General features: G+C 47.6%; 1 protein-coding gene across 1 annotated transcript in view; it reads right to left on the bottom strand.

Annotated features, from left to right (window-relative positions):
- Window positions 1-370: 370 nt before the first annotated feature.
- Window positions 371-20,022, bottom strand: part of ruvbl2 (RuvB-like AAA ATPase 2) — a 19,926-nt gene continuing 274 nt past the window's right edge. Inside the window, exons 2-14 of the mRNA XM_080550136.1 lie at window positions 19,467-19,521; window positions 19,078-19,133; window positions 18,630-18,771; window positions 18,320-18,449; window positions 17,715-17,781; window positions 14,367-14,473; window positions 8,681-8,774; window positions 6,618-6,836; window positions 5,837-5,955; window positions 2,664-2,783; window positions 1,839-1,968; window positions 1,465-1,579; window positions 371-717 (exon numbers count right to left, since the gene is read on the bottom strand). Of these exons, the coding sequence (XP_080406262.1) occupies window positions 692-717; window positions 1,465-1,579; window positions 1,839-1,968; window positions 2,664-2,783; window positions 5,837-5,955; window positions 6,618-6,836; window positions 8,681-8,774; window positions 14,367-14,473; window positions 17,715-17,781; window positions 18,320-18,449; window positions 18,630-18,771; window positions 19,078-19,133; window positions 19,467-19,521 (1,380 nt within the window). The 3' untranslated portion in view covers window positions 371-691. The remainder of the gene's footprint in view (window positions 718-1,464; window positions 1,580-1,838; window positions 1,969-2,663; window positions 2,784-5,836; window positions 5,956-6,617; window positions 6,837-8,680; window positions 8,775-14,366; window positions 14,474-17,714; window positions 17,782-18,319; window positions 18,450-18,629; window positions 18,772-19,077; window positions 19,134-19,466; window positions 19,522-20,022) is intronic.

Genomic DNA, 20,022 nt, shown 5'->3' with positions numbered 1-20,022 from the left:
TAGGTAATTGAGCTTGAGCTCCTAAGGGTCACTTTGTGTAACAGATCCCATGTACCAAATCCAAAACATCCTATTGAATTCAGTGATGTAATTAATGTAAGATTTGTTCTAGAAGTCCAAATCGGCAGAAAACACTTCAACTTCTTCTGAAGATTTAATTTCAACTTGTAATGACAAGAAATCAACTCCAATAAATGGGCTTTAACTATCTAGTATCTAACTACTATGTGCTTTAAGTATCTATGTGCTTTAAGTATCTGTGTTTTAAGTATCTACATGCTTTAAGTATCAATGTGCTTTAACTATCTATGCCACACAAACAGAAAATCAGAAGCCAATGAGAAATAACAATGACAGTGTGATGTATACAAAAGGTTAGTTTAATGTACATGAACACAAAGAAAAGAACAAACCGCACCCTGCAGACAGGATAAGTCAACCCTGCAGACAGGATAAGTCAACCCTGCAGACAGGATAAGTCAACCCTGCAGACAGGATAAGTCAACCCTGCAGACAGGATAAGTCAACCCTGCAGACAGGATAAGTCAACCCTGCAGACAGGATAGGTCATGACAGGAATGGATACTTCTATAGAAGGCCTCAATGGAACATAACGAGCATATAAGAGGAGCCAGAAACATCAGAACTTCAGGAGAGAACAGGCGGTCCAAACACTCTGCAGCCAGCGCCATTACGAGGTGTCCATCTGAGGTCCTTCTGAAACACACACAGACAAGTCAGGTCTCTCCATCTGCCAATTATAATGCATTATGCATTATGAATGAATGAATCTTTATTATGAACATGATTTTAAATGTAATGATTTTATTAACTAATAGCTAATATGAAGGGTACAGGTTTCACTGTTGGAAAGGGAGCAGGATGAAGCCTGAGCTTATCATGTCCTACCCCTATCCCTCACTCTCAAGTGAGAACAATTATACATAAATTACAGTATCAACAGTACTAATAATTTTCCATACTAAATACTGAAACACTAAATAAATAAATAACAAACATCAGTATCCACAATGTAATAATAATAATAATAATTACTTTTTATAATACAAAAGAAAAAGACAAAGAAAACCACAGTTTAGTATCCAGAAGACAATAGTAACCATCCCTTTCCTCATGTTGGGAGTTGACGAAATCATTCCTTTATACTTTTTTATTTATTTATTTTTTAATAGAGCAATATTTTTGCTTTCCTTCATTTTGTCATCATTTGTTCATAGACAGGTTTAGCATGTTATATGACCCATGTTTTACTGTGTTACTTCTTCCCCCCAATTCAAGGTCACTTCCAAGTAAAGTTATTCTAGTTGAATATGATGAGCTGACAAACCACAGGCGATGATGAGTTTCCTCTCATGTGAATGTTGGGACAACGCCCTGCTCTGAGGTGGATGCCAGGAAATATCTATGGAATGTCACACATGTTTTCCTGAAGGAGAGACTCACGTGTTTCGTTGAAGAGGTAGGAGTCCTGGTACTCCTTCATGTACTGGGAGGACCGGGCCTCGTCCAGGAACAGGGAGTACACCCTCTTTATGTCCTCCACCTGCACCTCTGTGCCCTGGGAGAGACACACACACACATCTCACACAACCACTGGAACAGCAGGAACTCACAAACAAGAACAGGAGTCGTCCACAGAGGTAATAGTGAACACCCGGGGCCGTATGTTCAGGGTGTCATCATTGACCCAGTCGTCATTTACCCTGTCACCATTGACCCTGTCACCATTGACCCCGTCACCATTTACCCTGTCGTCATTTATAATCTCACCCTGCGTTGGTACACATAATAATAATAATAATAATAACGTGTCTCACCCTGCGTTTGCGGCAGACCAGGCCGGCGGTGGAGATGAGCTGGATGGCGTAGCGGAGGGAGGTCTCCTGGCCGATGCGGGTCAGCACCGTGTGAGCCTCCTCACTCAGCTCCACATCCTCCTCCTCACACCTGCACACACACACACACACACACACACACACACACACACACACACACACACACACACACACACACACACACACACACACACACACACACACACACACACACATACACACACATACACACACATACACACATACACACATACACACATACACACATACACACACACACACACACACACACACACACACACACACACACACACACACACACACACAACTGGTGAGACAGAGGGGGGGGTCTAGTACCATGTGATCTGGAGAGGAGATGGGGGGGGGGGGGGGGGGCGGGGGCTGAGCTCAGTCACACCGATTGGTTAACACTGAACAGCTTGTCTGTCGCTTAATTAAAGCATAACTGGTCCTTCTTCTACATTCTGACTGGCAGGTCCCTGGCCCTGGAAGAGATGACTTGTTCTTGCTGTGACTGATGGATAGATGATTCACATACTTAGACAAATGGATCTGTTGTAAGTCGCGTAGGATAAAGCCGTCTGCTAAATGCCAAAAATGTAAATGTAAATGTCGGCCTAATTCCAAACGGTATCATTCCAACCCAGCGTGAGATCAGGCCCGGCTCCTTCACTACATTGTGCAGACTACTTCAGAAGACGCTACCCCAGACTAACCAGCCATATGTCCTGCTGGCTAATGGTTTAATAGTAGGGCTCATTATGAGCCGGGCAAACGTTGTCTCACCGGATCTTGAGGATCTGCCGGGTCTCCTTCTCTGTGTAGGGGGAGGTGGCGATGATGAGCAGGCGGTCCAGCAGGTCTATGGGGATGCCGTGAGGGCTCTGGTAGTTGGTGCCCCGGATGCTGAGAGAGCAGAAGAGGAGAGAAGGTGAGAACCCACACACACAATAGTGGGTGAGAACCCACACACACACACAATAGTGGGTGATAACCCACACACACAATAACAAGAGGGTGAGAACCCACACACACAATGAGAAGAGAGGGTCAAACACACAATAGTGGGTGAGAACCCACACACACACACACAATAGTGGGTGAGAACCCACACACACAATAACAAGAGGGTGAGAACCCACACACACAATGAGAAGAGAGGGTCAAACACACAATAAGAAGAGAGGGTGAGAACCCACACACACAATGAGAAGAGAGGGTGAGAACCCACACACACAATAAGAAGAGAGGGTGAGAACCCACACACACAATGAGAAGAGGGTGAGAACCCACACACACAATGAGAAGAGAGGGTGAGAACCCAAACACACAATGAGAAGAGAGGGTGAGAACCCACACACACAATGAGAAGAGAGGGTGAGAACCCACACACACAATGAGAAGAGAGGGTGAGAACCCACACACACAATGAGAAGAGTGGGTGAGAACCCACACACACAATAAGAAGAGAGGGTGAGAACCCACACACACAATGAGAAGAGGGTGAGAACCCACACACACAATGAGAAGAGAGGGTGAGAACCCACACACACAATGAGAAGAGTGGGTGAGAACCCACACACTAGGGATGGACGGTTTTTCGGTTAAACCGAAAACCGAGGTTTATAAAAATAGAAACGTTTTTTTATCAAAACCGTCTGAAACCGTTATTTATTTATTTTTTTAGAAGAATAAAATAGAATAAGAATAAAACTGGAACATGTCACATGTTTGTCGTGTGTGAAAATAACAATGATACAGTCTGAATCTGCCGCGCAATGAGTGAGAGGTTTGGTCAGTTGTGAAGAATAACTGAGGATTAATATCTAATTGGGATTATATTTAAGGGTAACGAATCACTCTATGGGAAAGATAGTTGCCTTCAGTTATTGGTAGATAGGAAAGGTTTTTTACAATTACTCGCTTACATTTAATAGGATCATTTTCGCTGCTCTCTGTAAAGCGCATTGGGTCACTTTTGTGAGAAATGCGCTATAGAAATAAAATGTGATTTGATTTGATATCAATCAATCAATCAAACTTTATTTATGTTCTATAGCACAAATCATGCATTGAATGTAACTCCAAGTGCAGTATTTACTAAACCACAATATAATAAAACAAGAGCTATACGGATCAAGAGTGTTTGTGCACAGCGCCACTGTGTGTGAAGGCGCTACTGAAAGTGATGACAGAACGCATGTCTCAGAAGATACGCGGTCACTTAGTGACGCAAAGGTAGTTCTGTATTTATCTCTATCTGTATTAGTACATTTATTTTGAAAGCTCTATTTTGACAGCTCTACCATGGGCACTTTTATTTTGATGGGGCATTCTTTGTTGATTGACTTACGACAGTTCAGGACGAGTCAGTCTCGCGGCATGTGGTTTTTATGAAAAGCTTTAAGTATGTTCACTGCATAATTCTAAGTCTAATATTTCAGTGATTATTGAGCAGTATTCAAATATTTAAATACATTGAGCAGCAGCTGAAACTTTGTCTAAGAACCAAGATATTGAGAAAGCAGTTCATTCAATGAAGACGCTGTTCCAAGAGATGATCTTCTGTGCAGGCGTCCACCCTGGATCAGCGGAGCTGGTGTGTTAAGTGTTCATGTGTTTTCATGTATGGTGTAGCTTACAAAAGTCTGCCTTTCCACTTATATTTGTGAAACTAAGTAGCCTAAATGTGTTGCGACTGTGCTTACGGTGTTTTAATGGTGTTCGACATGAGTGTATTGTAGCAGTAGGGCTCAATTATTTGAAATTGGCGCTCTTTTTTTTTTATTTTTTTTTATGTATTTTCCGGTTAACCGGAAAACCCCGGTTTTACTCTCTGACGGTTTTTCGGTTTCAATAATTGGAAACCGTCCATCCCTACCACACACACAATGAGAAGAGAGGGTGAGAACCCAAACACACAATGAGAAGAGTGGGTGAGAACCCACACACACAATGAGAAGAGTGGGTGAGAACCCAAACACACAATGAGAAGAGAGGGTGAGAACCCACACACACAATAAGGCCACAGCCATGGAGACACAGGTTCTCAGAGAGGTCAGGGTTCCACATTAACGGTTGCCCGCTTGCCCGGAGCAAGCAAAAAAAAATCGCCGGGTTTGTTTGCGCGTCAGCGACGACGCTGCTGGATCCTGGATCTGTGTGTCGGTGTTGCAGGAAGAACAACGGACGGCGCAGGCGCCAGACCAGACTAGATGATCGTGGAGTGAAGATATTATTAAAGCGTACGCGCTGATCGACAGACAGGTGGACAGGCGTGTACGCTTTAATAATAATATCTTCACTCCACGATCGTCTAGTCTGGTCTGGCGCCTGCGCCGCCCGTTGTTCTTCCTGCAACACCGACACACAGTGGGGAGACAGAGGGTCTCAGAGAGGAGCAGGGGGCTGAGGGGAGACAGAGGGTCTCAGAGAGGAGCAGGGGGCTGAGGGGAGACAGAGGGTCTCAGAGAGGAGCAGGGGGCTGAGGGGAGACAGAGGGTCTCAGAGAGGAGCAGGAGGCTGAGGGGAGACAGAGGGTCTCAGAGAGGAGCAGGAGGCGGAGGGGAGACAGAGGGTCTCAGAGACGAGGGGAGACAGAGGGTCTCAGAGAGGAGCAGGAGGCTGAGGGGAGACAGAGGGTCTCAGAGAGGAGCAGGAGGCGGAGGGGAGACAGAGGGTCTCAGAGACGAGGGGAGACAGAGGGTCTCAGAGAGGAGCAGGAGGCTGAGGGGAGACAGAGGGTCTCAGAGAGGAGCAGGAGGCGGAGGGGAGACAGAGGGTCTCAGAGAGGAGCAGGAGGCGGAGGGGAGACAGAGGGTCTCAGAGAGGAGCAGGAGGCGGAGGGGAGACAGAGGGTCTCAGAGACGAGGGGAGACAGAGGGTCTCAGAGAGGAGTAGGAGGCTGAGGGGAGACAGAGGGTCTCAGAGAGGAGCAGGAGGCGGAGGGGAGACAGTACCGGGTGATGCCTCTGTTGGTGGCCATGATGAGGACAGGGGAGAGGTCGCTCTCCAGGGCCCGGTTCAGGAAGGAGAAGCATTCCATGTCCAGCATGTGGACCTCGTCGATGAAGAGCACCTAGAAACCACAAACAGACCCCCGCTCAACTCCTCAGTCCCACCAAACCCTGGTACCACATCCCCCCTGTTCTCCACTGGCTCCCCTGTCAACCCCACCCCACCCCCTGGTACCACATCCCCCCTGTTCTCCACTGGCTCCCCTGGCTCCCCTGTCAACCCCACCCCACCCCCCCACCCTCCCATCACCACCCTCTGTTCTCCACTGCCTTCACTGGCTCCCCTGGCAACCCCACCCCACCCCCGCACCCCCCCACCACCACCCTCTAGAACCATGTTTTAAATGTAATGAATTTACAAATGAACATCCCATGACTGTAGGCCAATTCAGATAAACACAAACTAGCTTACACAGATATGCACACTCACCCCACAAACACAAAAAGACACACGGACACACTGGAACCCACTCACCCCTGGGATGATCTCCCCCTTGCCCTTCTCCCCCCACTCACCCCTTCTCCCCCCACTCACCCCTCCTCCCTCCACTCACCCCTCCTCCCTCCACTCACCCCTCCTCCCCCCACTCACCCCTCCAATCACCCCTCCTCCCCCCACCCACCCCTCCTCCCCCCACGCACTCACCCCTCCACTACCCCCTCCTCCCCCCACGCACTCACCCCTCCACTCACCCCTCCACCCACCCCTCCTCCCCCCACTCACCCCTGGGATGATCTCGGCCTTGCCCTCCTCCCTCCACTCAGACACCTTGGCGTTGATCTGCTCGCGGACCTCTGACTTGATCTCCCCGGTGTCGCCGGAGAAGAGCGCCAGGAAGCCCTGCGTGCGGCTGTTGATGACGTCTATCTCGTGGAGGGAGACCGTGTGGACCACCTCCTTCCTCTTCTGCAGCTCCCCCTCTGGACACTGGACGAACTGCGTCTGGAGAGACACGAGAGGAGGGCCGGGGGGACGTCGGATTGGATTTAGATTTTTGGACCGTTTAGCCAGACGACTTTTTATCCAAAGCACCTTACAATTCCAGGGACAGCCCACCCTGGAGTAACTTAAGGTTATGTGCTTTACTCAAAGGCACACTAGTGGTGGTGCTCCCAGGTGGGATTTGAACTCATGACCACTTCTGATCACCAGTGCAACTCGTTATCCCCTAGGCAACTAGGGCTGCCACAAACGATTATTTTCATAGTCGACTAGTCACCGATTATTTTAACGATTAGTCGACTAATCGGATCATAAATTACAGCTTATCGCACAATTACTCAATCGCTCTTATTTAACTATCATCTTCTAAATCAGCTTCTAAATGTAGCTTGAAGTTGTTAGTTGTTGTTGTAGGCATGTGCTAACTAAAAATAAAGACAATTAAAATGATTGTTCACTCAAAAATAGATATTTTAATGAACTTTGCAGATTTATTTCTGGCATCACTTGCATGTAATGTAATGTAAAGAGTAGTAGAGAGTGCAAACTGCTGAGTAAAATGAGGTAGGCTAGGCACTAGGCAACCAAAAGAATACAAAAACAAAAATAAATACTTGTACAGAGTACAAAAGTGTTGCTTTGCTTCACTCATCTCTGGCATCAAACATACATTTTAAATGTATTGAATAGTGCTGCAAAATAAAATGAGGTAGGCACTAAGGCAACTAAAAAAGAGCAATTATCCACAAAAAGAAATGTTTGTAGAGAAAAGGTTTGGTCTCAATCAAATAACATAACAAATAAAAGTGCAGGAGACTGAGCAAAGAAATTGTTTCTCTCCTGTGTGGACTATTCATTCATAGCGAGGAAATGCACGTTGGCATCTTGACAAGATAACTATCCATAGTAGAACGCGCCTTCTTAGCACTGTAACGTTAAGACAACATTTTTAGCTATTTGATAAGTATCGCTTTGATGACAACGTTACAGCACATAACGTAAAATAATGTAAGAAGGCTTTTAACGTAACGATATCGTTAGCCAATAACAAGCTAACTAGCTTACCGAGACGAGCCATCGTCTTCCTCGTCATCTGCCACAACGTGCTTCCTTTTGAGATGCTCGCGCATTATAGACGTGCTGCCATGATATTATGAATAAGCGAGTTCAGCTTTGCAAATTGTATATTTTACATTCTTTTTTTCAACGTTGTGGTTGAAATGCTCCCACACTTTAGACGTACGAGGACGGGAAGACATTTCTCCGTTTGTTTTTCCGGGGATGTCACGTGTGTCCCGGATGACCGACACTGCGCATGTACATCAGACACTGGGAGACGCTAGCCAGTGGCAGCTTCAGGGAAGAAAAACGAATGCTTATCGCTTATATTGCATCTTGCATATTGCATATTATCCCCTTATTGCAGGCCGGCATTGTAAATAAGAATTTTGTTCTTAATTGTCTCGCCTGGTAAAATAAAGGTAAAAATAAAAAAATAAAAAATGTATAATGTCAGCTCCAAAAAAACATGCGACGACGTCGATTACCAAATATGTTGGCGACGATTTTGGTAATCGACGTCGTCGCGACTAGTCGACTAATCGTGGCAGCCCTATAGGCAACCACTACCGTACTTGTTTTGGCACAGGTTTCTATGGAGATCAAAAAAATTACCCCAAAATGCATCATGTCATAAAATCAATTTAGTTAGTTATGGTAACAATGATGAAAATATATAATGGACTGTAGTTATATTATGCAGTCCTAGCACCACAGCAACAGGGCTAGGTGTGTGTGTGTGTGTGTGTGTGTATGGGTCAGTGTGTGTGTGTGTGTGTGTGTACCTGTGCTCCCATGGCGTCATAGTCTCTGGCTCTGGTGAAGGAGCGGCCCAGTTTACTGATCTTCCCTGTGGCTTTATCAATGGTGATGACGTCTCTGGACCAGAACACAGAGAGACCGGGTCAGACCAGAACACAGACAGACCGGGTCAGACCAGAACACAGACAGACCGGGTCAGACCAGAACTAGGGATGCTCCGATCTGGATTTTTGGGGCCGATACCGATCACCGATTTTTTTCCTCAAGATCAACCGATACCGATACCGATTTTAAAAAAAATACATAACTGTAGGCCTACTGACTGGATAGCCTACATATTTTTTGCTTTTTAGACAAAAGTTTTGATCCATTAGGCACCAAGCAAACGCAGACCCATTTTTATGGCATAGTAAAAGTCTGGCCTATCACCCAGTTAGGGCCTGAAGCCCAAGTCAGTCGATATGGCTGTATAAAAGACATCATAAACGTGGCCTTCATGGTTTACATACTGTTACGTCCTCCTATGTTTTCTGTTCAGTTATCTGTCTTGCCCAGAAAAAAAAAAAAAAAAAATTTAAAAAAAACGGTTTTTGCGATCGGCCATTTTTGCCGATCACCGATCGAGTCATTTGGAGTGAAATCGGCCGATTTAAATCGGTGGCCGATAAATCGGAGCATCCCTAACCAGAACACAGACAGACCGGGTCAGACCAGAACACAGACAGACCGGGTCAGACCAGAACACACAGAGAGAGACCGGGTCAGACCAGAACACACACAGACCGGGTCAGACCAGAACACACACAGACCGGGTCAGACCAGAACACACACAGACCGGGTCAGACCAGAACACAGAGAGAGACCGGGTCAGACCAGAACACAGACAGACCGGGTCAGACCAGAACACAGAGAGACCGGGTCAGACCAGAACACAGACAGACCGGGTCAGACCAGAACACAGAGAGAGACCGGGTCAGACCAGAACACACACAGACCGGGTCAGACCAGAACACAGAGAGACCGGGTCAGACCAGAACACAGAGAGACCGGGTCAGACCAGAACACAGACAGACCGGGTCAGACCAGAACACAGAGAGAGACCGGGTCAGACCAGAACACACACAGACCGGGTCAGACCAGAACACAGAGAGAGACCGGGTCAGACCAGAACACACACAGACCGGGTCAGACCAGAACACACACAGACCGGGTCAGACCAGAACACAGACAGACCGGGTCAGACCAGAACACAGACAGACCGGGTCAGACCAGAACACAGACAGACCGGGTCAGACCAGAACACACACAGACCGGGTCAGACCAGAACACACACAGACCGGGTCAGACCAGAACACACACAGACCGGGTCAGACCAGAACACAGACAGACCGGGTCAGACCAGAACACACACAGACCGGGTCAGACCAGAACACACACTGACCGGGTCAGACCAGAACACAGACAGACCGGGTCAGACCAGAACACAGAGAGACCGGGTCAGACCAGAACACAGAGAGAGACCGGGTCAGACCAGAACAGACAGACCGGGTCAGACCAGAACACAGACAGACCGGGTCAGACCAGAACAGACAGACCGGGTCAGACCAGAACACAGACAGACCGGGTCAGACCAGAACACAGACAGACCGGGTCAGACCAGAACACAGACAGACCGGGTCAGACCAGAACACAGACAGACCGGGTCAGACCAGAACACACACAGACCGGGTCAGACCAGAACACACACAGACCGGGTCAGACCAGAACACACACAGACCGGGTCAGACCAGAACACAGAGAGACCGGGTCAGACCAGAACACAGACAGACCGGGTCAGACCAGAACACACACAGACCGGGTCAGACCAGAACACACACAGACCGGGTCAGACCAGAACACACACAGACCGGGTCAGACCAGAACACAGACAGACCGGGTCAGACCAGAACACAGACAGACCGGGTCAGACCAGAACAGACAGACCGGGTCAGAACAGAACAGACAGACCGGGTCAGACCAGAACACAGACAGACCGGGTCAGACCAGAACACAGAGAGACCGGGTCAGACCAGAACACAGACAGACCGGGTCAGACCAGAACACACACAGACCGGGTCAGACCAGAACACAGACAGACCGGGTCAGACCAGAACACACACAGACCGGGTCAGACCAGAACACACACTGACCGGGTCAGACCAGAACACAGAGAGACCGGGTCAGACCAGAACACAGACAGACCGGGTCAGACCAGAACACAGACAGACCGGGTCAGACCAGAACACACACAGACCGGGTCAGACCAGAACACAGACAGACCGGGTCAGACCAGAACACACACAGACCGGGTCAGACCAGAACACAGACAGACCGGGTCAGACCAGAACACACACAGACCGGGTCAGACCAGAACACAGAGAGAGACCGGGTCAGACCAGAACACAGAGAGAGACCGGGTCAGACCAGAACACACAGAGACCGGGTCAGACCAGAACACAGACAGACCGGGTCAGACCAGAACACACACAGACCGGGTCAGACCAGAACACACACAGACCGGGTCAGACCAGAACACACACAGACCGGGTCAGACCAGAACACACACAGACCGGGTCAGACCAGAACACAGACAGACCGGGTCAGACCAGAACACAGACAGACCGGGTCAGACCAGAACACAGAGAGAGACCGGGTCAGACCAGAACACAGACAGACCGGGTCAGACCAGAACACAGAGAGAGACCGGGTCAGACCAGAACACAGAGAGAGACCGGGTCAGACCAGAACACAGACAGACCGGGTCAGACCAGAACAGACAGACCGGGTCAGATCAGAACACAGAGAGAGACCGGGTCAGACCAGAACACAGAGAGAGACCGGGTCAGACCAGAACACAGAGAGACCGGGTCAGACCAGAACACACACAGACCGGGTCAGACCAGACCACACACAGACCGGGTCAGACCAGAACACACACAGACCGGGTCAGACCAGAACACACACAGACCGGGTCAGACCAGAACACACACAGACCGGGTCAGACCAGAACACAGACAGACCGGGTCAGACCAGAACACACACAGACCGGGTCAGACCAGAACACACACAGACCGGGTCAGACCAGAACACAGAGAGACCGCAGTGTTTCCTCTACATGCATTTATTGGTGGTGGGCCGCCACGATGGAATTTCCTCCGCCACGAATTGATTCAGTCCACAAAAAAAAAAAAAAAAAAGCATTTTAGCTGATTAAAATATATCTGATCCTAGATCAGCGCTATAATGGATGTTGACTAAAAGTGCACCTAAATCCACGCCCATCTCTCTCTAACCGCTGATCCAAAATCAGATTAATGACATTCAGTTGACGACGTGACACAAGGGCTCCTGATTGGTCTAAATGTGAACTGTGGTATTATTGTTATTGTGTACAGGCCACCGTAGTGACATCCGGGGGGTATTCCATCAACATAGCTAAAGGGAAAATCCAGGTTTAGTCTGATAAATCTCGCGAGAGTTCTTACAAATATCCAGGCATATTCTGATAGGTCTCGCGAGAGTTATCAAAAATAAGCCAGGATTTTCCTTTAGCGACGTTGATGGAATACCCCCCAGGTCAGGTGGGCAGGTTACGACGAGACAACAAGAGACTGGTATTGTAGAGCTTACAGAGCGAGTTAAAATAAAGACACTTACATTGAAATACAGAAGGACTCACGTGTATGTTTAATAGAATAACACAACATGGTGTCAGAAGTCCTGTAAGTGAGTGTTAAGAGTTAGATCGGCCGACAAGTGTCATTTGAGCTCGTGACGGTGAGAAGGGAGAAGAAAAGATGGATGCTAATGCTAACGCGGGAGCAGCTGCAGTCCAGAGAACGGCGCCAGTTTCAAGTGCTACGTTAGCAGACATTAGCAAGTCAAAAAACGATTCTTATGTGCCGTCACTTTAGCAACGACACAGTATTGTCAAGGGGAAAAGAAGGGGAGACGATTTTTTTATTGACAACGGAATTACATGCTGGAAAAACATGCAGCTAAAATTCAGGGAACATTTGGACAATAAGAGACACACGGGAGAAGTACGGGAAAACAGGGCTCATGTGGGTCTCATCAAAGGTAAGAGTTTGTTTTCTTTAACTCAGCTGATACTCAGCTGTTTACCGAATGCTCCATCTGACTGTGATTTTACTTCTGTAATGTGGTGGGTTGACATAATTCACGCACGGAACTATAGGTTGAGACTATTGTTCCGTCCGTAGTACCCAATTTGTTTAGACTGTTCTATTTACTGCTTGAGTGTGTTGTTGACAATCGTTCATGTCCTTCATTAAACGTTTAGCTTTGTCATTTGATACGCCGCCTACGACTACCATCTCTCTGCACTACAGTAAACAGTTCATCAGTAACGTTAGCCGCTTTTGTGCTCATGTAGGCCTACTTCGTATTATATTATAGCTGATGATCTTTGTGTGTGTATGTGACTGTCAGTCACAAGTTTATATTCTGTATATTCATATTTTATTTTTTTTGGCCATCCTCTAGTTTTGGCTGTGATTAGGAAGAAAAAATAAAAAAAACGTTGTTTTGAGCGCGCGTGCGCGTTTCATGCGCGTGCACGCGAAAAAAATCGTGAGCGGTCACGGCCACCCGCCACCATTGTAAACATTCCTGGAGGAAACACTGGACCGGGTCAGACCAGAACACAGACAGACCGGGTCAGACCAGAACACAGACAGACCGGGTCAGACCAGAACACAGACAGACCGGGTCAGACCAGAACACAGACAGACCGGGTCAGGCAAGAACACACACAGACCGGGTCAGACCAGAACACACACAGACCGGGTCAGACCAGAACACACACAGACCGGGTCAGACCAGAACACACACAGACCGGGTCAGACCAGAACACACACAGACCGGGTCAGACCAGAACACAGACAGACCGGGTCAGACCAGAACACAGACAGACCGGGTCAGACCAGAACACACACAGACCGGGTCAGACCAGAACACACACAGACCGGGTCAGACCAGAACACAGACAGACCGGGTCAGACCAGAACACACACAGACCGGGTCAGACCAGAACACAGACAGACTGGGTCAGACCAGAACACAGACAGACCGGGTCAGACCAGAACACAGACAGACCGGGTCAGACCAGAACACACACAGACCGGGTCAGACCAGAACACAGACAGACCGGGTCAGACCAGAACACACACAGACCGGGTCAGACCAGAACACAGACAGACCGGGTCAGACCACAACACAGACAGACCGGGTCAGACCAGAACACAGACAGACCGGGTCAGACCAGAACACAGACAGACCGGGTCAGACCAGAACACAGACAGACCGGGTCAGACCAGAACACAGACAGACCGGGTCAGACCAGAACACACACAGACCGGGTCAGACCAGAACACAGACAGACCGGGTCAGACCAGAACACACACAGACCGGGTCAGACCAGAACACACACAGACCGGGTCAGACCAGAACACAGACAGACCGGGTCAGACCAGAACACACACAGACCGGGTCAGACCAGAACACACACAGACCGGGTCAGACCAGAACACAGACAGACCGGGTCAAGGGTTTCAACGGACTGTTCTGTACGACTGGAACCCACTGTCTGACAACGACATTAGGAATCACACAACATCTTCCAGATAGCGCCACCTAGTGTTAACTCACCCGGCCTGCACGCGCTCTTTACTAAGGCTCTCGATCATCTTACTGCCCAGGTCATAGATGGTTTCCATCTCCGTGGTCTTCAGCGTCAGTTTACCCACCTTGGCACCCTGTCGAGAAAGACGGAGAGGTTAGAGAGGTTAGGTTAAGAGAGATGCAACCTGTTTGTCCATCCAGGGATCACCAGCCACATCAGGGTATATACAGGAATCTTGAGGTTCATTTCAATACCTTTCTAAGACTTTTTAAAGACCTTGTCAATATTTTTCCAGACCTCACCGCCACTTCGAGCTGTAACCGTTTACATCAGTGACACCTTTAACTTAACAGTTTTAGTTTGCAATAGACTAGACCACTATCATACAACAGAATTTCCGGTTCATCTTAGTTTTTTAATAAAACTAATACATTCACAAACTTTTACTAAAAGTTTTTAGGACTCAAATTCTTTGGACAGAGTCTAATTCAGAAAAATACCTACAAATTCAAGACCTCATAAAATCGTGATAAGACTTTTTAATACTTATTAAGGGTCTTGATTTTCCCAAAATTGATTTATCAACTTTTGATACTTTTCAATAGGGATGTCCCGATCCGATACTGATATCGGATATCGACCCGATATTGGTCCTGAATGCTGGATCGGGGATCGCACCAGAAAAAAAAAAGGCTCCGATCCGATCCTACTGTCAAGTCAAACTTATGTGTGTAAGCGATGAGTGAATGAAAACAGTGAACATAAACGCGTGTCGCAGAAATGCTTCACGCGAGTCGCAGAAATGCTTCACGCGAGTCCTATATGCGCATAGCGCTGTGTGCTTCCGGTTTCATTACAAAGAGGTTAACCCTATATGTGCCTGACGTCTAACAACATTCAAATGACTCTAACTTAATATTTTTTCGGATTTCAATGTATGACATCATTTGAAAGCTTATGATCCGTAGTTCCAATCCACAACACGTCGCATTTGTTGCTTTAATAAAGGCTGGCAGTCTTTAATTTAACTGTTGTTGGTGTGGACTATATACTGGGGAGGTATTTGTTATTATTCAGGGGTCAAAAAATGTATACAAATATCGGATCGGTATCGGTATCGCCGATACCCGAAGCCCAGGTATCGGTATCGGTAGTGAAAAAGTGGGATCGGGACATCCCTACTTTTCAAGACACCGCGGATACCCTGCACATACAAAACAGACACTCCAAACATCAAATCATCCTCAGCAGGGTTCCACATTAACGGTTGCCTGATCGCCCAGGGCAAGTAAAAGATTCGCCGGGTTTGTTTGCGCGACAGCGACGCCGCTGCTGGATCTGTGTGTCGGTGTTGCAGGAAGAACAACGGACGGCTCAGGCGCCAGACCAGACTAGACGATCGCGGAGTGAAGATATTATTAAAGCGTATGCGCCCGTCCACCTGTCTGTCGATCAGCGCGTACGCTTTAATAATATCTTCACTCCACGATCGTCTAGTCGGGTCTGGCGCCTGCGCCGTCCGTTGTTCTTCCTGCACACCGACACACGGATCCAGGATCCAGCAGCGTTGTCGCTGTCTCGCAACCGTTAATGCCGAACCCTGATCAGTCACCATACACAACAGACTAGGGGTGGGCAAACGATCAACATTTTTTGTTCGATAATCGTAACGAATTAACGATCAATTATCGATTAATCAATAAGGTTTTTTTTCATTAAAAAAAAAAAAAAAAACTAGGGCAGAAATAACAAACATGTTTTCCTTGGGGAAAAAACTTTATTTGTGTTGCTATTGCAGAATTGCACAATGCACACATTCATTCATTCACATTAACTAGACACTACAGTCAGATAACAATCCTCTTAAACAAGGCAGTGAGTAGCCTAAATTGTTTAACTTAAAAACACATTTTACATTATAAATAAAAATATAGAAAATAAGTAACTCACCATAGGAGCAGTAAAAAAAAACAGTTACTCACAAATAGGAGGATGACTGAAAACGTTAGTGTCCTTAAGAGCGTCCAACTCAGTGAAGATGGAAGGCCCTATCCCACTGGCTGGAGGAGATGAGGCCATGCCTCATGCTCTGAGGAGGACGAAGGAGCCCCAGCAGGAGCACCTGCTCCGGTCAGCGCCATGGCACAGCTCCTCGGGGAGCAATACGTAGCGCATTTCGATGCGCCTGGTTATAGAACGTCGCGATGGAACAGGATATGCTGGCTCGACTATTTGCATTAGCGCACGAAATCCTCTACCCTCGACAAAACTGAGCGGCAGAATATCTGTTTCAATTAATTTGCTGATGGCCATCGTTATTTTCTCTTCTCGTTGTGCATCACACTTCCCGCGTATAAGATGAGGCATGATGGAGGGCTGAGAAGTACAAGGTAGCGATAGCGAAGGAGCAGTCAGGGTCGGGTGTGCGGCTTGCAGGTGGTATTTCATCGGGGTCGTCGTCGTATTATATTTATAGGTCACTGCGCAGTGTTTGCAATGAACGAGGTCGCCTTTCAGATCAAAATGCTCCCACACCAAGCTTCGTTTCGCTCGCTTCGCCATTTTCCAAGCAGTGTGTGTTTTACCGCACAGCTGATTAATCAATTGAACATGCAAGGTGCCTTTCAGGAAGTAGTGGAGATCGCGCACCTATTACTGGAGGTCAGGTTACACTAACGTACGGGAACTTCCGTCATGCCGTACTGCGTTGTGAAATTCAATGCGAAGGCAAATGCAAAGTTCATTTCTCACACATAACGTGGACAAACTAATTTCCATTATTATTATTATTATAAATAAAAATAAAAAAATATATAACGATTATCGAGCAAAATATTTTGTGATCGACCAAGACCTTATCGATCAATTAATCGATCATCGATCATCGATGCCCACCCCTACAACAGACATTACATATTTAAGAAACTAAACCTAGACTAGAAGACACATTAACCAACAACACTCTTTATTAGTGCACTGAAGAAATCTAGGCCTCTACTACTCCCCATTACTGTGATGTATTGAGCCACAGATGAGCATTGACGTTTTAATAACAATCTTCCATCAAACTTATGAGTGCGTTAAAACATCCCGGCCCAGACTTATTGGCAATTATTAATAATTGGGTCTTATTATTGACCTCCCAAAATGAACGTTCTCTCACTGTGATGAGTGTCTGAGATATGCCAGCTGCTGCTAAACCAAATACTAGGAAGTATCTGAGAATAAATGTTCTCTTATCATCATCATCAATCTGTGCAGAGTCACAGTCGCAGACTCCAATTCGCCCTACCGTTACATCACTGAGATATACACCATATGGGTGTGATTAGATATCCACCATATGGGTGTGATTAGGGAGACAGAGAACTCACCGTTCCAGTGGCTGGCCTATCGATCTGAATCTCCACTACCTCTCCTTCAATGATCTCAGTTTCCTCTCTGCAGACACAACATGAATCAATTTAATGAGAGACACACACAGAGACACACACAGAGACACAAACACACACACAGAGAGACACACACAGAGACACACACAGAGACACCCACAGACACAGAGACACACAGAGACACCCACAGACAGAGAGACACACAGAGACACACATAGGGCTTTCACACCGGCAAAGAACCGTGCCGGTTCGCGTTCGGAAACCTCCGAATGTTGGCGCTGTCTGGCGAACGAGCCCGCGTTCATACCAGTGTTTCCGAAACGCGAACCGGCACGGTTCTTTGCCGGTGTCAAAACCCTAACAGAGACACCCACACCCACACACACACACACACACACACACACACACACACACACACACACACACACACACACACACACAGAGACACAGAGACACACAGAGACACACAGAGACACACAGAGACATACACCCACAGAGACACACACAGACACACAGACACACAGACACACACACACACACACACACACACACACAGAGACACACACAGAGAATATGAACACACTCACTTGATTCTCACTCCCATGGCCTTCCTGAAGGCCTGGCTCAGGGCCTCCGTCTTGCTCATCTCCAGAGAGAAGATCTCGCTCCCGGCCAGGGCTGTGAAGGGCGTGTCCGGGCCCAGGGACTGGGCGATACCTGGGCGGGTCATTAACATCATCAACCAATCAGCAGACGGATTCAAACTCATCTGTTCCTTTAAGCCGGTAAGTCAGTTGGGGGAAACATGTTCATGAAATGGAATCACCAGTAACTGCCAGCCAGCGTGATGTGATCACAGAAACAAGTATGATGTAAAGACTATAGTCTAGGCCGTACCCATGGCAATGGCAGTTTTTCCTGTGCCAGGCTGGCCAGCGATCAGCACGGCCCTGCCTGCGATGTGGCCGTCTTTGATCATCTCCAGGATGAGTCCAGCAGCTCGCCGGGAGGCCAGCTGGCCAACCATACCCTGGGACACCTGAGAGAGAGAGAGAGAGAGAGAGTAAGTAAGTAAAACTTTATTTATATAGCGCCTTCCGTACATGAATGCAACTCAAAGTGCGAGAGAGAGAGAAAGAGAGACAGAGACACAGAGAGAGAGAGAGAGACAGACAGAGAGACAGAGAGACAGACAGAGAGACAGAGAGAGAGAGAGAGAGAGAGAGAGAGAGAGAGAGAGAGAGAGAGAGAGAGAGAGAGAGAGAGAGACTACGTGAAGAGCAGCTCAGGTGAGTCCAGGGTCTGTGTGGGAGGGTTGTCACAATTTGGGTGAGGATTCGTTTACCTGCCGAGGTTCCAAGGCATCATCCAAACCAAGGCCACGGATGTGAGAATGTGCACCTGCAGGGAAGATAAAACATGAAACATGCAGGAATGGTCTTTTCAGAGGCTTATTATTCACACACTGGTTACATTCATGTCAGTTGAGGACTTCAAGAAGCCCCATTCACACAGAGTCACCTAGGAATCTAGTAGTGGGTTCACACCAGTTATACCCAGAAATTGATGTGGGCATTCACACCAAACCCACCCCCAATTAAATAAACCACAGAACTCCTAGGAACACTCTTTGCTGTGAGTGGGACTTCATGCTCTCTGTGAGTGGGACTTCATGCTCTCTGTGAGTGGGACTTCATGCTCTGTGAGTGGGACTTCATGCTCTGGGGTCGTTACCTATTCTCTCAATCCTGGTGATGTCTCGGACCTCCGGAACCTTGGTAGTCGCCATCTGTTGTCATGGAGATGAAACAGTGTTAGCTGGCGTTCGGGCAGCGATCATGTGGCAGAGAGATTTGCAGTAATAGGCTAGGTGCACGATCTCTACTACTTCCTACCTTGCATGAACATATCCTGTCTCACTCTATTGGTTTAATTGATTAATCAGCTGTGCGGTAAACCGTTGGAACACACAGTGCACAGCTGATTAATCAATTAAACCAATAGAGTGAGACAGGATATGTTCATGCCAGGTGCCTTTCAGGAAGTAGTGAGATCGTGCACCTAGCCTATTGCAAAACGATTCAACGGCAACCTGATAGTCGCTTGGTTGTCATAGTGACACTGGCACGTACATGCAGTCACAACAATGCTAGCTGGCTAGCTCTGCCTGGTATTTCAAACACAACAGTTCAAACGCATTAGATATATTCATGGAATAACTTTATCGGCGTTTCCAATTCATTCGACTTAAAAAGAAAACGTCAACAAATAACCGCACAGGCATGGTGCA

This window comes from Nansenia antarctica (genome assembly GCF_963989245.1).
Source record: "Nansenia antarctica genome assembly, chromosome: 20".
NCBI classification, from domain to species: Eukaryota; Metazoa; Chordata; class Actinopteri; order Argentiniformes; family Microstomatidae; genus Nansenia; species Nansenia antarctica.
This window is presented reverse-complemented; position numbering and strand designations above follow the sequence as displayed.